At 33.3% G+C, this 24,142-nt stretch overlaps 1 protein-coding gene across 11 annotated transcripts in view; it reads left to right on the forward strand.

The window, feature by feature from the left end:
- LOC114334083 (protein son of sevenless) overlaps positions 1-24,142 on the forward strand; it is a 652,420-nt gene that overhangs the window by 90,699 nt on the left and 537,579 nt on the right. For 3 of the 11 annotated variants that reach the window (XM_050646932.1, XM_050646939.1, XM_050646934.1), the window contains exon 11: positions 11,763-12,025. The exons of the other annotated variants lie outside the window; for them this stretch is intronic. In XM_050646932.1, the coding sequence (XP_050502889.1) occupies positions 11,763-12,025 (263 nt within the window). The remainder of the gene's footprint in view (positions 1-11,762; positions 12,026-24,142) is intronic. 11 annotated transcript variants of the gene reach the window in all.

Here is a 24,142-nt window from a genome sequence, read left to right on the forward strand (position 1 = left end):
TTAATAATCCAGAGTCAAAAATGCTTAAAAATTAAAGATAAAAAAGTTATGCGATAAAATAATTGTTGCTCTCCCCAAAACGGACTCCTATGACCGGTACTAGAAATTCGCAATGCATGGAGTCGATTTATCTCTGGAAGATAAATATCTGTACCAATTTTCGTTTTTCTCAATAGAAGCGTTCTGGAGTTATTTAAGAAAAACTAATTACAAGACGCCATCTTCAAAGAGCTCTACCTCCCTTAGGCAGGCCGCACATCAAAGAAACATGAAACGTAAATTACGTTTCATGGAAATAAAACACTGCTAAACAAATATACGTCCGGCCATTTATGAAACTCTCCGAAAATAAAAATGTGTCATGAGCATGAATCACACTCGTTTCATTGGTAGGCGGATTTTGAGATTTGTTTAGCAGTTTTTTAGTTTCATGAAACGAAAAACATGTTTCATGAAAAGAAAACACTGCTAAACAAATCTCAAAGTCCGCCTACCAATGAAACGAGTGTGATTCATGCTCATGACACATTTTTATTTTCGGAGAGTTTCATAATTGGCCGGACATATATTTGTTTAGCAGTGGTTTATTTCCATGAAACGTAATTTACGTTTCATGTTTCTTTGATGTGCGGCCTGCCTTAGGCAGACATCAAAGAAACATGGAACGTGAAACATTAAACGTGAAAGATGAAACAAATAAATTGTAAAAAAAGTAACCGTTTCATGTGATATGCTATGCAAATCGATGAAACAAAAATAAAATTTGTATAGTCGGCAATGGATAGTGACGTGGTCATTGCTGTCGGCGCCGCTCTTTAATTGCTTTTTAATATCAAAGAAACGTGAAACATGAAACAAATAAATTGTGAAGAACGAAACCTTTTCATGTTATATAGTGTAGGAAACAGAGGTTGAACTTCGCAAATAAGTCCGATTTTATTTATTTTTCTAGTATATCAAGGGGTGCTTTTAATGAGACTAACTTTTTCTTAAAAGATTTCGCCCCGGAACACCCATTTTCATCCCTTTAAAGGGGGTAGTTTGTGGTTTTTGCGAAACGTAGCCCTTCCTGTACGTTATTGCAAAAAATTCCTTAATAGAAATATGAAGAGGACTGTAATTCCTATAATTGAATCGTTTATTTCAGAAAGGGGTCAAGTGACAAATCTTGACAAAATGAGTGCAAAAAATTATTATTTTTTCTTAAACAAATTAACAAGATACATTTTTAAAAAATACAACACTTTTTGACAAATACTCCTGGTTGGTAGGTAGAATCTTTATTTTATATAAAATGATTGTTTGTTGAATGTAAACAGTGTGTAAACTTGATTGTCTCAAAAGTAGATACTTGTGACTTGACCCCTAAAGATGTTTTTAAAAAATATTAAAAAAAAAACAAGCAACCCGGCGGCAATTAATCACAAATAAATGTCTGATTTGTTGGTATAGGTTTCATTTAAGGGCAATTGTCCATTTTTTAATTACAGGGTGTTAAATTTTAAAAGTCCCCTTTTTATAATATATACCATCTGAACCGCTTACGCCAGCGTAAAAAAACTTTCAGCGATTACCCATGTACAAGTATTATTTACAAATTTGGATAATTCACCCCCATATTTTCCCCGAAACCACCAAAAAAAAAGCAAAATGGATAAAGAAAATATGCAAAAACTGACCCGTGTTGAGCTGGCCCCCCCCCCACTTGCAAAAATTAAAAAACAAATAGCCCTGATTTATGAGCTATTTATGAGCTCTCATATTCCGCAAACTAAAAATTTTGAGCTCGTTCCACTGAGCAGGAATTTAATACCCTAGTGGGAAGGGGTGAGTCAGCTCCCCCCACTACTTAAAAATAGGAATATTGAATCGGTTTTTGGGGCAGAATTACGAGCTATTTATGAGCTCTTGAAATTATATAGTTTCGATTTTTGAGCTCATCCCCTTCACCCCCAAACAACCCTTTAATTGATTTAACTTAAGAGAAAGATGCTGAGAAAACTTAAAATATATCGTATTGCGAATATAATTCCTATAGCTTATATACTCTAAGAATAAACTATTAAATCAAGAGCATTTCGATTATTGAGCTACAACCCCTTCGCCAGAAAACCACCCTATCTTCCCGGCTTAAGAGAAAGTTGTATTTAAAATGCGTTAAACTAATTATTTGGCGACTACATATCATTTAATAATTTATAAGCTTCCAAATTACGCGCATTTAGATCAGTAAATTGCAATTTATTTTGTATAGTGCAGTCACTGAAGGTAAAAATCAACGATTACCTTCAATTTCGGTGAACCTTCATCGATTTTCACGAAAATTGGTCAGTAGTTAGAGGATACGTCAAGAAACAAAGGTGACATGGTACCACCTTGCGCCTTTACCCTGAGGGTGGATACCGCCCCTTCTCGGGGGTGAAAATTATTTTATAAAAAATAAATGCACAAATCAATAAAAGAACAAATTAAAAGCAAAATTTATTATATAAAGTTAATAAAATAAGTCAATACTTTTTAAGTTATTAAAGAACAAAGATTTTAATTATTTGTGAAAAAAATGCATGTTTTGAAAAGGTTTTTTGTAAATCACTGAAAAACTTTAAGTTTTTACAAAAAAGTTAATAGTAGTTTAATTCGTATAGCTTATATTCTAAGAATAAACTCTTAAATCACGCGTCTTTCGATTATAGAGCTACAACCCCTTCGCAAGAAAACGACCCCATATTCCCGGCTTAAGAGAAAGTTGTTCTTAAAATAATTTAAATTAATTATTTGGCGACTACATATCGTTTAATAATTTATGAGCTTGCAAAATATACGCATCTCAAATATTGAATTGCCATTTTCTTTCTATAGTGCAGTCACTGAAGGTAAAAATCAACTGGTACCTTCGATTTCGGTAAATCTCCATTTATTTTCACGAATTGGCAATAACAACTTGGGGATTTAGCCTGGGGTATATGTCACCCCTTCTCGGGAGTGAAAATTACTTTATTAAAAATAACCCCACAAATCGAGAGAGGGACAAATTGTAAGCAAAATTTGTTATATAATGTGATTAAAATAAATCAAAACTTTTTGAGTTATTAAAGATCAAATATTTTAATTTTTGGAAAGAAAATGCATGCTTTAGAGCGATTTTTCATAAATGACTCAAAAACTGTAAGTTTTTACAAAAAAGTTTTCATCACTAAAATTGAAGCTTTAAAAGAAATCCAAACTACGTGCTACGAACATAAAATAGCAGTATACGTCCTGTTCGTCGACTTTAAACAGGCCTATGATACGGTAAAGCGGCAACAGATGTACGCACTAATGAAAGAAATGGGCATACCAAGTAAAATCGTCAGGATGGTAAAGATGACTATGGATAACTCCACAAACGAAATAGCATGGAAGGGACATAAATCAAATAATTTTGAAACAAAGGAAGGATTAAGACAAGGAGACCCACTATCAACGACTCTTTTTAATGTAATACTGGAAGGAATAATCAGGAAAAGTAAAATAAGCACACAGGAAACGATTTTTAAAAATGGCCACCAATGTATTGCATTCGCAGATGATCTAACATTATTATCGACAAGTAAGAAAGAGCTAACAAAATTAATGAGCAATATAATAAAACAAGCCAAACCTTTTGGTCTTCTCATAAATAAGGAAAAGACAAAATACATGATAATGGGAGAAACAGATAAAGAAAATGAAGACAATTTCACATTGGAGATAGAAGGAGAAAATGTATGCGCATTTAAAAGAGTTTCAGAATTTACATACCTGGGTGTAAAAGTAGATGAAAAGGGACATGGGGAAGGGGAAATAAAAGCAAGAATAGCAAAAGCAAACAAAAAGTATGGAGCATTGCGTCCATTAATGAAATCCAAAGATGTGTCAAGAAAAACAAAAATAAGAATCTACAAAACAGTTATCAGACCTACAGCTACATATGCATGTGAAACATGGGTGCTTAAAAAATCAGAAATAGACCTTTTAGAAAGATGGGAGAGGAAAATACAACGAGCAATATATGGAGGCGTGAAAATAGACGGTCAATGGAGAAGAAGAAATAATAAGGAACTTGAAGAACTATATAATGAACCAAAAATAACGACGGCAATCAAAGCACAGAGAATCCGATACTTAGGACACATAGAAAGAATGGGAAAGGCGAGAATGCCAAAAATGGTTCTATTACGTAAGCCAATACAAAAAAGAAGAATAGGAAGACCAAGAAGGAGATGGAAGGACAGCGTATATGAAGACTTAAAACAAAGTAATATTGTAAACTGGAAAGAAAAAGCTTTGGACAGAAAACAATGGAAGGAAGTGCTGAAGAAATATATGGAAAGACTATAATGTTAAGTGTAGTATTAAGTGTTTTATACAAACAAATGTAATATTGTATATATTATAGTAGTATAGGATATAGCATTATATATAAATATGTAATAGTAATTGTAAGGAAAAATTAAATCTTTCAGCCCTAGGCCTTCACGGCCTGTTGAGCTTAATAAATAAAATAAAATTGAAGCTAATAAAAAATATAATAAATTGCTTACTTGAAAAACCCTTTAATGTTAATTTAAAGTAAGTTATTGGTAATTAAAGTATATTTTTTTCCGCGACTGTTAAAGTCTAAGGGTTCAAGCTTAAATAACGGGAAAGAGATGCATTTTATAACACTTAGGTACTAAATACTTGTCAAAGTACTTAGAAATACCTATGAAAAATAAGATGCAGAAAAAGTTGATAGTATCAAAATCCGCTCACCAATTTTCGTGAAAATGAATGGAGATTTACCGAAATCGAAGGTACTAGTTGATTTTTACCTTCAGTGACTGCACTATAGAAAGAAAATGGCAATTCAATAATTGAGATGCGTATATTTTGCAAGCTCATAAATTATTAAACGATATGTAGTCGCCAAATAATTAATTTAAACTATTTTAAGAACAACTCTCTCTTAAGCCGGGAATATGGGGTCGTTTTCTTGCGAAGGGGTTGTAGCTCTATAATCGAAAGACGCGTGATTTAAGAGTTTATTCTTAGAATATAAGCTATACGAATTAAACTACTATTAACTTTTTTGTAAAAACTTAAAATTTTTCAGTGATTTACAAAAAACCTTTTCAAAACATGCATTTTTTTCACAAATAATTAAAATCTTTGATCTTTAATAACTTAAAAAGTATTGACTTATTTTATTAACTTTATATAATAAATTTTGCTTTTAATTTGTTCTTTTATTGATTTGTGCATTAATTTTTTATAAAATAATTTTCACCCCCGAGAAGGGGCGGTATCCACCCTCAGGGTAAAGGCGCAAGGTGGTACCATGTCACCTTTGTTTCTTGACGTATCCTCTAACTACTGACCAATTTTCGTGAAAATCGATGAAGGTTCACCGAAATTGAAGGTAATCGTTGATTTTTACCTTCAGTGACTGCACTATACAAAATAAATTGCAATTTACTGATCTAAATGCGCGTAATTTGGAAGCTTATAAATTATTAAATGATATGTAGTCGCCAAATAATTAGTTTAACGCATTTTAAATACAACTTTCTCTTAAGCCGGGAAGATAGGGTGGTTTTCTGGCGAAGGGGTTGTAGCTCAATAATCGAAATGCTCTTGATTTAATAGTTTATTCTTAGAGTATATAAGCTATATGAATTATATCCGCAATACGATATATTTTAAGTTTTCTCAGCATCTTTCTCTTAAGTTAAATCAATTAAAGGGTTGTTTGGGGGTGAAGGGGATGAGCTCAAAAATCGAAACTATATAATTTCAAGAGCTCATAAATAGCTCGTAATTCTGCCCCAAAAACCGATTCAATATTCCTATTTTTAAGTAGTGGGGGGGGCTGACTCAGCCCCCCCCCACTAGGGTATTAAATTCCTGCTCAGTGGAACGAGCTCAAAATTTTTAGTTTGCGGAATATGAGAGCTCATAAATAGCTCATAAATCAGGGCTATTTGTTTTTTAATTTTTGCAAGTGGGGGGGGCCAGCTCAACACGGGTCAAAAACTGACTCTGGGCCACCACTGTGGCTTTAAGGTGCAAAGAAAATAAAATATGTATAAGTCATAATATGTAGCAGACAGTGTGTTCTTTTATTTGTCATAAGTATTTTATTAATAAAATAAATAGGTGACGAAAAAAAAAACAAAAACGCCAAAGCATTTCTGAGGTTTGCGGCGCCACTGTGCCGTAGCGTTTCCTTATACGAAGAAAATGCATGGGACCTTATTTGTAGAGCAAATAGTGGTCTTTAATTCTGCATAAGCGTTGTTTCAAAAAAATATATAGGTAATGAGAAAATCATAAAAACATGCTCGCCAAACTTATTACCAGGAATAGTATATATTATAAAAAACCAGACTGATGGAGTAGGATTTTTCCCTACCCCCCTTTAAAGGAATGAAAATGGGTGTTCCGGGGCAAATCTTTTAAGAAAAAGTTAGTCTCATAATAAGCACCCCCTGATATACCAGAAAAAAAACCGGACTTGTGTCGAGTTTGCGAAGTCCTACACTAATATACTAATCAAATAAACACAAAGTAAAATTTGTATAGTAAATAATGGAAAGTGATGATGACGAGGTCGTTGCTGTTGTGGCAACTCTTTTATTACTGTCCAAAAATCATAACCATAGTACATAATATTTGGATACAAACGAATTTAATAATCATCTTGCTAAATTTCAATCATTTTATATAATGAGTATTCAAACATTTACATTGTTTTATTGTGGGTCCTGGTTTAAAAAAAACGATATTATTTTCTTGTTACTGTCTATTCGAGTACCACTCCAGGTTATAATTGTACAACTCTTCGTTCTGCTCCACCACAGAAACCAATACAATATTAAATTGTTGGTCGACATTCATTTTACGCACGTATAATTATTCAAAACAGTGAAACTGATATCGAAAAATAGAACACGTCCTATTTCATGAAACACGTTTCAAGAAGATAAAAATGTTTTATGGGCATGAATCACACTCGTTTCATAGATATGCGGACGTCTATTTATTTAGCAGTGTTTTATTTACATGAAACGTGATTCACGTTTCATGTTTCTTTGGTGTGCGCCTTCCGAAGATAAAAATGTTTCACACGCATCAATCACACTCGTTTCACTGCTATGCGGACTTCTATTTGTTTAGCATTGTTTTATTTTCATAAAACGTGATTCACGTTTTATGTTTCATGTTTTACGTTTCATGTTTCTTTGATGTGCGGCCGCCTTAAGCAAGAAACCCATTATGAACAGCCAGCACGGCACAGCCCGGCACGGCACAGGACAGTCCAAATTCATTTGTATAGTTTTAAATGCAACGTAACCCATTATGAGCAGCCAGCCCGGCCCGGCACAGGCCAGCACGCAAACGGAACGGCCGAAATTCTCCGAGTAGAATAAAATCCGTTGGAGTCGAACGGCCTCTGAACGGCCAGTCGGCGCCAGTGTGTCATAATTGTTATAAAATATTATATTGTTGATTTTTTAATTGAAAGCGCGTTGTTTCTTTTGAAATAATATGGACGAACTTTTAATTGAGAGTGTCAGAGAATACCCATTTTTGTATGATGCATCGGACCCAGGTTATCACGATAGCAAGAAAAAGGACAATGCATGGGTACAAATATCCGAACATTTTGATCAATGGACACGTACATTATCTTTTAACCATGAATTCGTTTTTTTAACATGATGCATATTCATTAAAATTGTGTAGTTTATGTCTTTTAAAAACTTTTATTTTACGATAGTTTTTAAAATATATCATAGATGACATGATGCGTTTCTAAAATAAAATTAAAACAATACATAACATTTTTCTCCTATATAGAGATGGGCTAAATTATGGAATAAATTCATTTTCTCTAAAATGGACGGCTTTGGAGAAAAATACCGAAACACGTCGATTTTTATTTTTAAATTACAATTTTTTGGCATATATTTCATACTAGTGACGTTATCCATCTGAGCGTGATGACGTAATCTATGATTATTTTAAATGGGAATATAGTTCGTGTGGCATCTCATTTGTGGCCAAAAAATACTTTTTTAATTAAATTAATTGACGAAAAGAGAAGAATGTATGCAATTTATTTAACTCAAAATACTTTTTAATGATGTCAGAAAATAGAAAAAATGTTTATTTGGCAAAAAAACATTGCTTTTCGCTTAAATTAAATGTTCAAACTGTCAAGAGGTAGGTGGGAGGCTGTTTGTGATTTAATTTAAGTGAAACGAAATGTTTATTTGTGAAATAAACATTTTTTTCTATTTACTGACAGCAGTACAATGTATTTTGAGTTAAATAAATTACATACATTCTTCTTTTTGCGTCAATTAATGTAATTTAAAAATTATTGTTTTGGCCACCCTGTATAAATAATGATATTATTGTTTATATTACTGAATAGAGGATTGAACACCCTTTCAAATGAGATGCCACACAACCCCTATTCCCATTTAAAAAAATCATCGATTACATCATTAAGCTCAGATGAATGACGTCTCTAGTATGAAATACAGTGGAACCTCGATTATCCGTCAGGGCACCGGACCAAGGGTATGACGTATAATCGAGAAGACGGTTAACAGAACATTAAAAAAATAAAAATCATACTGCTATGGTGACACACAGATATTAACTAATAATTTGTGTGATGTACATTTTTATTTTCGGCTTGCGATTCTAAAAATAGAACTCTAAAAGTACAGTCAAACCTCGATATTACGGACTAATTGGGGGAACGGGATGTCCGTTAAAGCCGAAAGTCCGTTGTATAAAAATAGGTTTAAAATCAATCAAATTTTTTTTTAATTATGTGGGTACTGTATATACAAATCTGTAAGTTAAAAAAGGAATAAAGTTTTGTTCACTACTTTTTTACTTTTCTACTTGATCTAAAAACTTTCTACAATATACTTCATTTGGTTGAAGAAATTATTCACTGATTCATGGGTTGAATAAGCGATGTATTTTTTGGCAAAACATACAATTAAAGTTGCGATCTTCGGAATTTAGAATACTTTCAGGGGGATTAGCAGGAGCATTGTCTAAAAGCAATAAACATTTCACCTCTTTAGGCAGTGTTACCAGTTTCTTCTCTTGAAATTTTCTCACTGCAAGTACAAATCCTTTAAAAAGAAATTTTTAAAAATATCTGGTGAACCATGCCCTATTAGAGCTATAATACGAAACGGGCAGATGATGCCTTTTGATGATTATATCTTTGACAACACTAGGTTTAAGAGATTTACCAACAATTATAGTAGTCAATCCATGCGGTCCATTGGCATTAGCACAAAGCAGTGCCGAGTTCGTGTCCTTGTTGTCTTTCCTTCTAGAATTCGATTTTTTTTGCATTCAATTTTTTTTACATTTGATCTGATTTTTTGTCCGTTATATCCGAAGTCCGTTAAATAGAGGTCCGTTCTATCGAGGTTTTACTGTATGGTATCATTTATCATTACCTATTTAAATTGAAATTTAATCCAGAGCCCTGAATAAGAACAAAAATTATTTACATAAAAAAATGCGGTGATGGCATAACTGCACGTGTACATTTCAATGAATTTCGTTTGGCTTATCGCAATGCTCAAACAAAATGAATTGATGACTCAATTTTTACTTGTGTATACAATATAACTTAATGGACCCTGACGGTTAACAGAGGTGACGGATAATCGAGGTTCCACTGTATATGCCAAAAAATTGTAATTTAAAAGTAAAAATCGACCTGTTTTGGTATTTTCTTCCAAAGCCGTCCATTTTAGAGAAAATGAATTTATTCGATAATTTAGCCCCTCTCTGTATATATTTTATTAATAAAAATACATTATCATTTATGGCAAATGATTATTTTTCCGGTGCCGTGCCGCGCTGGCCGTTACAAATGGGTTTTTGGACGGGCCGGCCTGTGCTGTGCCGTGCCGGGCTGTGCCGTGCTGGCCGTTCATAATGGGTTTCTTGCTTTAGGAAGCATTTTCGGACTAGGTGATTTGGGTTAAAATATCTTAAAATTATCTGAGGAATCTCTTGTCTTCGTTTGTCGGTAGAATTTCTGGACACCCTGTATATGTAGAATCGAAAAGGAAAAGAACAACAAACACGATCTTTTTTAGCTGATAACAAAAGTAGGAAATACTATTCCCAGCGTTGGAAATCCTCCAGGTCATGTGTTGTGAACTGAGAGCACATTTTCTCTTCTACAATGTTTCCAATTCAATACAAAGATATTCGAATTTAGAGCGCCATATCTCCTTGTTTTTTTTAAATCTAGCAATTGTATTTCTAAGCTACCAGTGTCAGTTTCAAAATGAGGAAATTTCGACTCTGTTATTTAGAGGATTTTTGACAAACGTTTTCAAATGCTAATTTATTAAAATAAGATGTATTTTTTCCCTGCCATTCCTACACTGTTTTAATCAAAAAATATTATTGCTCTTTCAGTGAATATGTGTGCTTCACTTAAGAAGCCAAAGAGCCACATGCGGCTCTGGAGCCGCAGTTTGCCGACCACTGATCTAGGCGAAGTATGTGAATTCTTGAAAAGACATACATAACATAATAAATAATGATGAAATGGACAGTGAAAAGGACAAGAAAGCCTTTACACTGTGAAGCTTGAAGATGTCAGTCAGAGAAGAGGAGAAAGAAAAGCTCTTTGTTCTACTAATCCATATATTTTACAGGAAACGTTTCGTTTCGTGTTTACAAAACATCATCAGTCCATTATCTGTAAGAACAGCTGCCGTTAGAAGGAAATCAATTTAACTAATAATAGATTGCTTATTGCAAATCAGCAACCCATGGGTGGTTATTGAAGTAGATTATAAAAAGAAAATTTTTGAAACTTACATGTGAAGTATTCATTCTAGATGGTAAAGGCAACAGATCCAGAAAAAATGGTCCTCCAATTAATCCTGGAGGAGAAAATGGTTAATTGGAGGACCATTTTTTCTGGATCTGTTGCCCTTACCATCTAGAATGAATACTTCAGATGTAAGTTTCAAAAATTTCTTTTTATTATCTACTTCAATAACTTCTCATGGATTGCTGATTTGGAATAAGCAATCTATTATTAATTAAATTGATTTCCTTCTAAAGGCAGCTGTTCTAACAGATATTGGACTGATGATGTTTTGTAAACACAAAACGAAACGTTTCCTGTAAAATATATGGATTAGTAGAACAACGAGCTTTTGTTTCTCCTCTTCTCTGACTGACATCTTCAAGCTTCACAGTGTAAAGGTTTTCTTGTCCTTTTCACTGTCCACTTCATCATTATTTATATTGACAGTCGTTTGCTCCTTATGGTAACCTAATAAATCTAGGTTATACAATTTTCCCAGAATTTTTAGAATAATCATTTTTTGAGAACAATTTCCTGAGTGGAAATCGAAACGTCATTAGTTAGGTCAAAATAACATTAGTTACTTAAAAATGTAATTTCATTACACCAATAATTGTGGCGCAATCCCATATACACATAATACATTATAATACTTAAATTAGACATTAGTCAAGAAAGCAGTTTCCGAACCTTGTTGACTAAAACATACATCAACATTAAAAAATAATTTAATAACAACATCAACAATGTATGTATATATTACTTACTGAATAAAAACAAGATAAAATTCAACTGAAAACATTTTAAATTTAGGTTACCAATAAAAATCTTTTATATCCAATAAATATTTTTTCGTAACTTATTTAATAAAATTCACTTTTAGGGCGCAACTATATATAAACTCGTTGAAAGACTGACTTACCATATTTATGCTGATCCAAAATTCGTCAGGACTTTTCTGACGACGTACAGGAGCTTCTGTTCACCCACGGAACTACTAGATCTGTTAATTGAACGGTTCCAGATACCAGACCCCTCTCTAGTCTACGAACAAGACTGTTGTGATACTGAAAAAATGCAGAAAAGTAGCCAGAGGGAAGATTGGAAAAAGTATAGGAAGGAATATTGTCAACCGGTGCAATTCAGGTAAGGTAATATTTATTTTCATGTTGTCAAAATGTTCAAGTGCGGTTAATATTTGTAGATATGCCAATAAAATAAGATATACAATGATACGAGTTCATTCTAATGATCATTCAGTATTTTGGTTTATTTTTGGTTATCTTTTAGCTTTAGAGATTGTGGAGATTAAGGCATGCTAGTTTACATTAGTTTCTCTAGCGTTCATCTAATGTTACTTGAACTTTCGACAGTTTTGACAAAATTTTAGCGTGACTGTCGATTAAACTCTAAAGATCTGAATGTCAGAAATGATGAGTGAATCAAAGAAAAGAAATTATCCAACCAAAAGTAAAAAAAACTACGGCTAAAAAACTGCTACGGCATGTTCTTGAGTCGAACCCACGAAGTGGTTTTAGCCAACTCGACACAACATGCCTCCACTCTTCTCTGTGTTGACCAATCTCCATCCAGTTCTCCACGCCCATAGATTTCAGGTCTCTTGATAAATTATCTCTCCACTAAATTTCAATTTCCGACTTATTTCGTATGCTTTAAATGATGACTGATGAATATAAATGGAGAAGCTGGATGGAAGATGTCAGGAGCTTAAGAGGTGCTGATGTGGGATCAGACCACATGCTAATCAAAGCGAGACTAAAAATGAAATTAGCCAGGGATAAAAACCAAAAAATCAGCAGAAGGAACAAGTACAACGTTGATGCCCTAAAACAAGAATGTATAAGAAATAAATTCAGTGAGAAACTGGCAATTAACCAAACAGTATCACAACAAACTGGAGAGTCAGTCGAAGAAACATGGAAATATTTTAAAGAAGTGATGATGAATACAGCAAAAGAAACAATCGGATTAAAAAGAAGACAAAATAAAAAATGGATTACCAAAGACACTCTACTACTGATAGAAGAAAGAAAAAAAATCAAAGAAGAAATTCTACAAAAGGAAGGATCGGAAGAAGAGAGGGCACTTGAAAGAAAATACAAGGCAAAAAACGCAGAAGTAAAAAAACAAGCCAGAAAAGATAAAAGAAACTATATAAATGAGATGCTAAATATATCAGAAGAAACAGCGAAAGAAAACGACTTACGAACACAATATACAATCATACGAAACTTAACAGGAAAAGCACAACAAAATATACGAGAAGTAAAGGATAAACAAGGAAATAGAATAAAAAATGAGAAAGAAATAATACAAAGATGGAAGGAATACTTCGAAGAGATATATGCTAAGCATGAAATAACTCAAATCATAGAAGATGAAGTAGAATCACCAGAGCTAGAAGTGAATATTGGAGAAATTACAATGGAAGAAATTGGAAACACTCTAAAACTACTAAAAAATGGCAAAGCCGCAGGAATCGACAATATACCCATTGACATAATAAAAGCAGACACCGAGCAGTCAGTAGAGATGCTACATACACTTTTGAATAAAATATGGACGGACGAAGAATTGCCAAAGGTGGAAAGAGGGATTGATTATAAAAATACCCAAAAAAGGAGACCTGAGCAAATGCAACAATTGGCGTGCAATAACACTACTAAGTGCCACATCCAAAGTGCTGACCAAAATCATTTTGGAAAGATTGAAGCCGGAACTAGATAAAAAACTGAGAAACAACCAAGCAGGCTTCCGTTCCAACCATTCCACTATTGATCACATTTACACCCTTAGAATTATCTTGGAACAAACAAATGAATGGAATAAAGATATAGATGTGAGTTTTATCGACTTCGAAAAGGCCTTTGACCGTGTAAATAGGGCACAGATAAGGAAAATCCTTAGATTATATGGGATACCACAAAAAATCATAAACTTTATTAACTCTTCTACGAAGGATACAAAGCCAAACTAGAACATTCAGGTGAAGTAACAGAAGAAATATCCATAGTAAGTGGAGTCAAACAGGGTTGTGTACTATCCCCTACCATATTTCTTATTATGATAGATTGGGTAATAAGAAAAGTAATCGACGATCGAACAGGCATCAGGTGGAACCTTTTCAAACAGTTAGAAGATCTCGAATTTGCAGATGACATCTGTCTGATAACTGAAGACCGAAATCATATGCAAGCAAAAATTGACAAATTGGCACAGTACTCCGACACGATCGGACTTCGAATAAACACAGAAAAAACTAAACTTTTAAAAAATAATAACCATCCAAATAATAAAATAATGATAAACGGTAAAGAAGTAGAAGAGGTAGACAAGTTCACATATCTGGGATCTGTCATGGAAAGGAGCGGGAGGTGTAAAAAGGATATACAGACGAGAATAACAAAGGCGCAACACGCATTCAACGCTTTAAATAGAATTTGGCAAACAAACGAAATATCGGAAACAACAAAAATTAAAATCAATAAATGACCGTTTTGGAGTGTAATTTCCAGGGGCAACTCCGAATTGCATGAAAATTTGGATTTAGATTCTACTTACCCTCCACTTCAAAGCTGAATTTGTGCCGTTGGTTGCTTTTACTCGGGGGGTGACATTTACCCCTTCTCGGGGGGTGAAAAACGCCTGTTTAAAATAATGCCGGAAATGGATAAATTGACTTATTTTAAGCACCTTTTGTTCTATAAAAATTTTTACGTAAGTCAATACTTTTCGAGTTATTCGCGATTTAAAATGTTGATTTTTCGACAAAAAAACTACGTTTTCAGACTGTTTTTCCCAAATAACTCAAAAAGTAAATATTTTATCGAAAAAAATATTTTTAGCAAAAGTGTAGTTTATAAAAAAATGAAAAAAATGGTGCACCAATAAAGTCTACAAATTGAGTAGAAACAAAGTTGTAGCTCATGAAAAATAAGTTCTTATTCGTCTAATTCCAAATCGAGTAATTCAACGCGAAATCACCGAAGAAAGAAGCGTTTTTCGGGAAAATATTATTAACATTTTTAAAGTATCGAAAAAAGCTTATTATTTGTTTTTTACAAAAGTTTACAGCATCAAAAATAAACGAGTTACACTGAAAAAAAAAGTTGGCCCCTTTTTTTTGGTAAAAAAGAATGTGAAAACCTCCCTCTATTTAGCACCCTAAATGAAATTAATCGTTTGGCTTTACCATCTATTTTAACTGTATGTGTATTGTTTATATGATATGTAAGTTTGATTGGTTTGGAGTGCTTATTTCTGAAAACATTTGGTTTTATAGTAAAAAAAAATTTTCTAAAAATTTTTGAAAAATTTCATTTTTTCAAAATAACTTAAATGTGTTAGTGATAAGAAAAATCTTAAAGATTAAAAAAATGTAGGTTTTGCTATTATAAATATGCTAGTTTCATTTTGTTTCTCCGTAAGACAAAAATTGGTTAAGATATGGCTCTTCAAAATTTGCATACACTCGTGATTAGTGACCCATTCAAGCTTTCTCAATTATAACCCTTTCAAAAATAAACACTTTAAACCGGTGAGACTGATAGATCATATAAAAAATAGATAGGTAAGTAAATTGTTTGTAAAGCGGTAGCGATTAATTTCATTTGGGGAGCTAAACACGGCGAGATTTTCATGATTTTTTACAAAAAAAAGAGGGCCAACTTTATTTTGAGCGTAACTCGCTTATTTTTAATGCTAAAACTTTTGTTAACAATTAAAACAAAGCTTTTTATAAACACTTTAAAAAAGTTTAAATGGGGTTTTCCCGAAAAGTGCTTAATTTTTCGGCGATTTCACCTTGAAATATTCGATTTTAAATTAGACGAATAAGAACGTATTTTTCATGAGCTACAACTTTGTTTTTATTTGATTGTTAGACTTTACTGATACCCCATTTTTTTGGGCTTTTTATAAGCTACATTTTTGCTAATAATATTTTTTTCGATAAAATATTTACTTTTTGAGTTATTTGCGAAAAACCGTCTGAAAACGTAGTTTTTTTTATTGAAAAATCAACATTTTCAATGGCAAATATCTCGAAAAGTATTGACTTACGTAAAAACTCTATAGAACAAAAGTTGCTTAAAATCAGTCAATTTATCCATTTCCTGTATTATCTTGAACGTATGTTTTTTCACCCCCGAGAAGGGGAGACTGTCATCCCCCCCCCCCCGAGTAAAAGCAACCAACGGCACAATTTCAACTTTGAAGTGGAGGGTAAGTAGAACCTAAATCCAAATTTTCATGCAATTCGGAGTTGCCCCTGAAAATTACACGGTATCGCCGAATTTCCCGTTCATTTACTGGGCTATTAACAGTTGCATTAAAAGTATACTGCTATATGGAACAGAAACATGGAAACAGGACGAAAATACAACTAAAAAACTACAAACATTTGTAAACAAATCTCTAAGAAAAATCCTGAAAATATACTGGCCAAACAAAATAACTAATACAGAACTATGGGAAAGGACAAAGCAAACTAACGTATCAGTCAAGGAAAAAAAATGGAAATGGATCGGCCACACTTTAAGGAAAGACCAAAACAGCATAGCAAGACAAGCACTTGAATACCAACCAGAGGGGAAAAGAAAGAGGGGCAGACCAGACAACAGCTGGAAAAGAACAACAACGAGAGAACACGGAAAAATTGGACTAAGATGGGGCGAAGTCAAAAAGAGAGCAAAAGATAGAAGAGAGTGGAGGGAATTAGTTGACAATTTATCCAGAGAATAAAAACAAAAGAAGATGCGCTGTCCCGGCCAGACAGCAATCTTACACTTTTGGCCAAGAAACGCATAAGCGCCCAATACTCCACAAGGAGGGATGGAACGAGAGAGAGAGAGAGAGATAACATACTAAAATTTCATGCAAATCCTTAATTCTTTGCCGAAGGTGTAGAACGTCGTTAAGTAACTTTTTTTTCTAATAAAATGTGTTCTTGTAAAGGCATATCTGGTATCGCCGTTTATTTTGTCTACGAGTACGTAATAAAGTTAGCAGAATTTTAATGACAAAGCGGTGTTGGGGTTTGATTATATATGTACTAATATTTTTATTTATCACAGTAAATTGTATTTACCATTCGTATTCAGTTCGTTTCCTATCTTCTTCCATACCTCGTCTTTTAATTTCGTCCTCATATAATCATCGTGGCTGGTATCATATACGATGAGACAATTTCGAACGAGTTCTATCAGCTTTTCAACGTCCATCTCGCAAACAAAAACACAACTGAGAATTGAGTCACGCGTCCCACGATACAAGAAAACTGTACGCCGATGACAAACCTTCCCAAGCTAGACCTGCGAACTCATGAACTGATAGTAGGACAGAACGGTCTACGCAGTCCGCCGGTGCAGGTTGTGTCTCGCTTAGGTTCAATTTGCGCCGGGCCTAAAGTAGGTTTGTAGACACGTGTTGTACGATAGTTTTTGAAGTAATGACTTTGAGTAGCAATTCACAAGAAGATTTTGTTATTGCATATGCATTACTTTAAGCCCTTCACGCACTGCTATCTATAATGACAGTTTTCACAAACTAAAAACTTATAATACGAGGAAAACAACGAAAAGCCCCAGATACAAAGTTTACTACTTTTTAAACAATTAGAATAATTGAAATTAAAAATATAATAAACAATATTTTAAATCCAAGACTTTTCGCTAATAAACTGCTTTCTGGCTGCATCCTGTATCTCTTCTTCTTCTTGTGCCACTCCTATCGGAGATTGGAAATCATCAAGGCTACCCTGACTTTGTTTACAGCTGACCTAAAAAGTTCATTAGTGGTGCAGCCAAACCACTCTCTCAAATTCCGCATCCACGACATTCTTCTACGGCCTGGATTCCGTTTTCCTTCTATTTTTCCTTGCATTATATTTTGAAGTAATGCGTATTTATGACCTCTCATCAGGTGACCCAAATACTCGAGTTTTCTTCGTTTTATCGTTAATAAAATTTCTGGGTCTCTTCCTATCCTTCGTATTACTTCAAGATTTGTGATTCTTTCAACCCAACTTATCTTCAGCATTCGACGGTAGCACCACATCTCGAAACTTTCAATATTTTTTATCTTGTTCTGTTTGAGAGTCCAGACCTCTACACCGTATAATAGCGTGTTAAATACGTAGCCACTTAGCATTCTTAATCGTAGAGGGATGCTTATATCTCTGTTGCAGAAGAATTTTCTCATCTTTATGAAGGTGGCACTGGCAATTTCGATACTCTTTTTATTTCATTGTTTTGGTCTCCAGTTTCGTTTATTAAAGTTCCCAAGTATTTATAACTTGATACTTTTTCAATTTGAATGCCGTTTATACTAATATGTGCTGGTTGTGTCATGATTTTACTGAAGACCATATACTTGGTTTTTTTGATATTAATGTTTATGCCATAATTGTTGCAAGCAATATTTATGTTTGTAAGTAATCGTTGTAATTCTTCTACTGTTCTTGCAACTAGTACAGTGTCGTCTGCGTATCGAATATTATTTACAACCTCTCCATTGATTACGATTCCTTCATTTGCTTGCAAAAGGGCTTCCTGACGGATGCTTTCACTATATTTCTAGCGTTAGGGTAAAAGGACTTAAGTCAGTAAATGGAATATTGCAGAAATAATTTTTAAAGATTTGATGAAACATGCTAAATCTATTTTTATTCTAATTAAATATTGTGTCAGCACATATGGGTCAAAAATAGCTTATTTACAATACATAATATAGTTTAATATGAAATATTGTAAAATAATAAAGTTTGATCTGACTTAAGTCCTTTGGATCAGGGAATAAAATACTTAAGTCTTTTTGACCAGATATTTTAATTATATTAAATACACAAGTTTACATTTTAATAACATTATATTGATATGAAATAATGATAATGAAATATTGTAAAATAATAAAGTTTGATCTGACTTAAGTCCTTTGGATCAAAGAATAAAATAGTTAAGTTTTTTTGACCTGATATTTTAATCATATTAAATACACAATTTTACATTTTAATAACAGTAATATTTAGTTTTTATGTTATAATATAACTATGATGAAGTTATTCGTCATCAGAAACAAACTACTCTAAATCTGGGTCCTTATCGTTCATCATACTTGTAGTTGGCAGTTCTTGATAAAAAATTTTGTATACTTCTGGTACGAACGGTAAGAGATCTAGAAGATGTTGCTGTTTTTCAAGAGCTATAGGTATTAACCCATCATACTTTTTCTTGAGTTCTATTGCACTTTGTCGACCTCTTTTAGTAAAATTAATTTCCTTAAAATTTTTTGACTCTTCCAGAGAACTCTTATAAAATATTGTAGCATATTTTTTTCTGTATTGCAGCCAACGACATTTCTGCAATTTGAACAACTCTCCATCAACATTTTTTTGCTTCTTTACAAACGTTGTCCTTAATAAAGCAGCAAAATCGTAGAAGCCATCTGAAGTTAATTCAGTGACCTTAAATGGACGTTTTTTTTTGTGCGTCTATTGAGAGTTGCCCAATCATGAGGATGAGCAATTTCCATTCCCGATTTTTTTTTCTGTTTTTCAATAAGGGAATGGTCGACATCGCATTCCATGTGTGAATGCCCAGAGATAATAAATTTATGGTTGATCTCATTTATTGATTTGCAGGACTGACATGAATATGGCAGCTACGTGGAAATTTTTATTCTGCCCTGCACATGTATCTGAGTAAAAGGTTATTTTACTGACTTCAGGTGGCAGGTTCATTATTTCCTTGAAAAGACAAGAAGCAATCTCATTTGCACCACGGTGAGCAATTGGTTCATGCCCGATATAAGAGGAAGCTGCTCCTATAAAAAGAAACAGAAGAAGAATAAGAAAACTTTTAGCGTTTATCAAACAACAACTGAGTGTTTTAGCACGATCATGAAGATTTATGTCATAAACACTTACATCGGCACCTATGTGTGGACTATTGATACAGAGGACTTAAGTTTCATAAGTCGTTGATATCGGACAAAACTAAAAAAATAGCATTCGGTAAAAAGGATTTAAAGTTACATATGTTCATTTGCTCAAACAAAAATAGCCTGATGTAACTTATGTTCGTTGAACCAGTCTTAATAAAAACCTTAAATTTTAAGATAGACTTAATTCTTTTTTACCAAAACAAACTTCTTCACAATTTACAACCAAATGTGTAGATAACTCATTTTGGCCAAAAATGGACTTAAGTCCTTTTGCCCTAACACTAGAGATATACATTAAATAGCAGTGGTGACAAAATGCATCCCTGTCTTACTCCTCTACGTATTTCTATTGCTTTTGATATCTCGTTTTCTATTTTGATGTTAGCTTTCTGATTCCAATATAAGTTGAGAATTATTCGCAGATCTTTATTATCTATGTCTTTTCTTTCAAGAATGTCTCTTAGCCTATCGTGGCGTACTCTGTCAAACGCTTTTTCAAAATCGATAAAACATGCATGTACTTCTTGATTAACGTCTAGGCATCTTTGTGTAAGAACATTCAAACCGAAGAGAGCTTCTCGAGTACCTAGTCCTTTTCTGAACCCCATCTGTGTATTACTAATATCTGACTCCCAACTTTTGATAAACTCGGTTGTGGATGATTGCCTGTATCCTGTATCTCAGGCTTTTACAATATATAAACACAGAGACGACGAAAATAGGAGAAAGCAAATAGAGGACACTTTGGCCACGCATTTACCTTCCCTTCGTCAAGGAAAAGGACCGAAAGACAGTTTATAATACTCAATTCTGAGTAAAGATGAAAAAGAGATAACGGCAGTTTTGTTTTAATTTGATTCAGAGTTGGACCACCATCTCCAGATAGCTATTTCTGCATCCCATGCGTCCTCGGTGGAGCTATGCAGTCACAACTCAGCAGTCTGACTGACTGACTGCAGTCACACTTAGTCTTGAGTGAGTTTTTCTCTCTTAATCTTTACTTCTAATCTCTAGAATCTTTAGTGAGTTTTTTACTCAGCAGTCTGACTGACTGACTGCAGTCACACTTAGAGTTGTGACTGCATAGCTCCACCGAGGACGCATGGGATGCAAAAATAGCTATCTGGAGATGGTGGTCCAACTCTGAATCAAATTAAAACAAAACTACCGTTATCTCTTAAAAACATATACATAATATGAGATAGAGTAGATAAAAAAGCTTTATTTTTGTTTTTTTACGTTTCTAACAGCAAAAGTAAGTTAAGCTCAAAATAATGTTGGTCCCTTTTATTTTTTGGTAAGAGAAATCGTGAAAGTCACTCCCTAATTAGCATCCCAAATGAAATTAATCGTTACCACTTCATAAGTTACTTTACTTATTATGTATTGTTTATATATGATCTGTAAGTTTCATCGGTTCAAAGTGCTTATTTTGTTTTGTTTTGAACAGCCATTTCTTAACCAATTTTTGTCTTGAACATATGTTTTTTCACTCTTGAGAAGTGGTGAAACTCACCCCCAGGGCAAAAGCACACATCGGCACAATATCACTTTTTTTCTTTGACATGTTAGTTATGCCTATGCCAAATTTCATGTCAATCCAAGCGGTTCTTTAAAATGTACAGTAAAAACCGTGAGTAAATGGACTATATTGAATGTTACAACTGAGGGGAAGAAAGGGATGGAGAAAAAACATTATCATTAGTAATTACACAAGAGCTCTAAAATTACCGATTTGTATCCCGAGTGACATTCAGCCCTGTTATGTGTCACCAAAATTAAATATAACTTAAAGTTATCCCGTAGTTATGTTATAATCGTCGAATTGGCGTGATGTATCATATTTAACTTAACTATTACTATACTTGCTTAATTCTTGACATTTCTTGAGTTATCTGATGTATCAACTGGCACTTTATAACGGGATGTTATACGTGAAGCTACGAAATGACTTTGTAGTTATGTAAGGATTTGTAAGGTTAGGTTTATCTTTTGACCTGTTTTAGGAATGTAGTGAATAAATAGCAATTAAAAACACGTAGGTAATAATAAAATTAAAACAATAATTAAAAATAAAAAGTAGAACGGTAATACACACTTTTAAAAATAGAAAAATTGTACAAAAGACAAATAGGGAAATCCAAGAATAAAGATATGTTTTTAAATTTATAAACATTAGTCCTGTCGCCAGGGGGGGTACAACGGCCTCCTTAATTCAGATGGACTTACCCATTTTTTTTATGTATTTTGACCCGTAGAACACGAATTTTTTGGGTAACAGTTGATCCGGATGTCGATAAGATTGTTATAAACAAAGAACTTGAGGAGTTACATAACAGCGATTGTTGGCAAAACAAAACATTTTTTTGTATTTTTTGGGTGGTTCTCAGCAAAAAATGGTCTTACTAGTTTTTTCGCAGGATGCATACTTTTCGAGGTAAACACGTTTGAACTTTCAAAAAATCGAAAAAGTGACATTTTTGAACCGGAATAACTTTTGATTAAAAAATAAAATAGCAATTCTGCTTACTGCATTTGAAAGTTCAAGTCAAATTCTATCGGTTTTGATTATTTGCATTGCTAAAAATTAAGTTTTTATTTGTTAAACAAAGCTATAAACACATAGTGTTCCCCGTGCCCAATGCATGCGTTTTAATGTACGTAGTAATATACGTAGAAATTCTGTATGCGCGCCTACTTGTTCGATTTCAAATTAGAAATGCATTGAAAACATCATTCAATCACTATGTGTTTATAGCTTTGTTTAACAATAAAAAAATTAATTTTTAGCAATGAAAATCATCAAAACCGATAGAATTTGACTTGAACTTTCAAATGCGGTAAGCAGAATTGCTATTTTATTTTTCAATCAAAAGTTATTCGGGTTCAAAAATTGCAATTTTTCGATTTGTTGAAAGTTCAACCGCGTTTATGTCGAAAACTATGCATCCTACGAAAAAACTTGTAAAAACATTTTTCGCTTAGAATGGCCCAAAAAATACAAAAAAATGTTTTGTTTTGCGGAAAATCGCTGTTATGTGATTCCTCAAGTTCTTTGTTTATAACAATCTTATCGACATCCAGATCGAATGTTAACCAAAAAATTCGTGTTCTACGGGTCAAAATACATAAAGAAAACTTGGGTAAGTCCATCTGAATTAAGGAGGCCGTTGTACCCCTACTGGCGACAGGACTACATCCAGGAATTTTACTGCTGTTTAGTGGTATGTATACAGGGTGTTTCATTAACAATTGTCCATATCGTAACTGGAGAAACCTTAGCACAAAATACGAAGATTTATCCCAAAACACTTAAATAAAATATTCCTCCTTACCGAGATACAGAGTATTTTATTACAAATATTCTAATATTCTAAAATTATTTTACCCCATTTTTCAAGCACCTTTTAATATTTTTTGTTCAAACTTGACACACAGTTTACACATGTTAGGGTACTTTAACTAGTCTTAAAAAATAGTTTTCCGCTGTTACCAGGGGCGTGCTGTAGGGATATATACTTCATTTTCGCCCCCTTTTCCCCCTCACAATCTACGCCACTGTCGTAATAATCATTTCAGCATGTTTTTTGATTCCTTGTTACTTGTTACATAAATATCATCCTTTTGTCTCATTGTGATAAAGTAGTTTTCAAGTTATTTACGTTTAAAGATAATGAATTCCATAAGACTATGTACTTTAAACTACATTCAATAAGATTATAAATTATTTAAAATACATAATCTTATTGAATCCATTACATTAAAACGCAAATAACTTGAAAACTACTTACTCTATCGCAATGAGACAAAAGGATGATATTTATGTAAAAAGTAACAAAGAATCAAAAAAACATGCTGAAATGATTATTACGATAGTGGCGAAGATTGTAAGGGGGAAAAGGAAGTATATATCCCTACAGCACGCGCCTGGTAACAGCGGAAAACTATCTTTTAAGACTAGTTAAAGTACCCTAGCTGTGTGTCAAGTTTGAACAAAAAATATTAAACCATGGGCTAAAGGTGTTTTATGGGCTAAAATAATTTTAGAACATTTGTAATAAAACACTCTGTATCTCGGTAAGGAAAAAGAAGGTTAAATCTTCGTATTTTGTGCTAAGGTTTCTCCAGTTACGATATGGACAATTGTTATGAAACACCCTGTATACTACCATACAGCTGTGATTTGAGGAGTACTACAATTACTCCTCACATTCTCCAGTGAGCAATAGATCACACGGAATTTACGTTAAAAGTTCTCGAGACAGTTATCTTAACTTAACGTAAAACGTTAAAAAAAAATTG

Source organism: Diabrotica virgifera, chromosome 3 (genome assembly GCF_917563875.1).
Source record: "Diabrotica virgifera virgifera chromosome 3, PGI_DIABVI_V3a".
In the NCBI taxonomy this organism is placed as follows: domain Eukaryota; kingdom Metazoa; phylum Arthropoda; class Insecta; order Coleoptera; family Chrysomelidae; genus Diabrotica; species Diabrotica virgifera.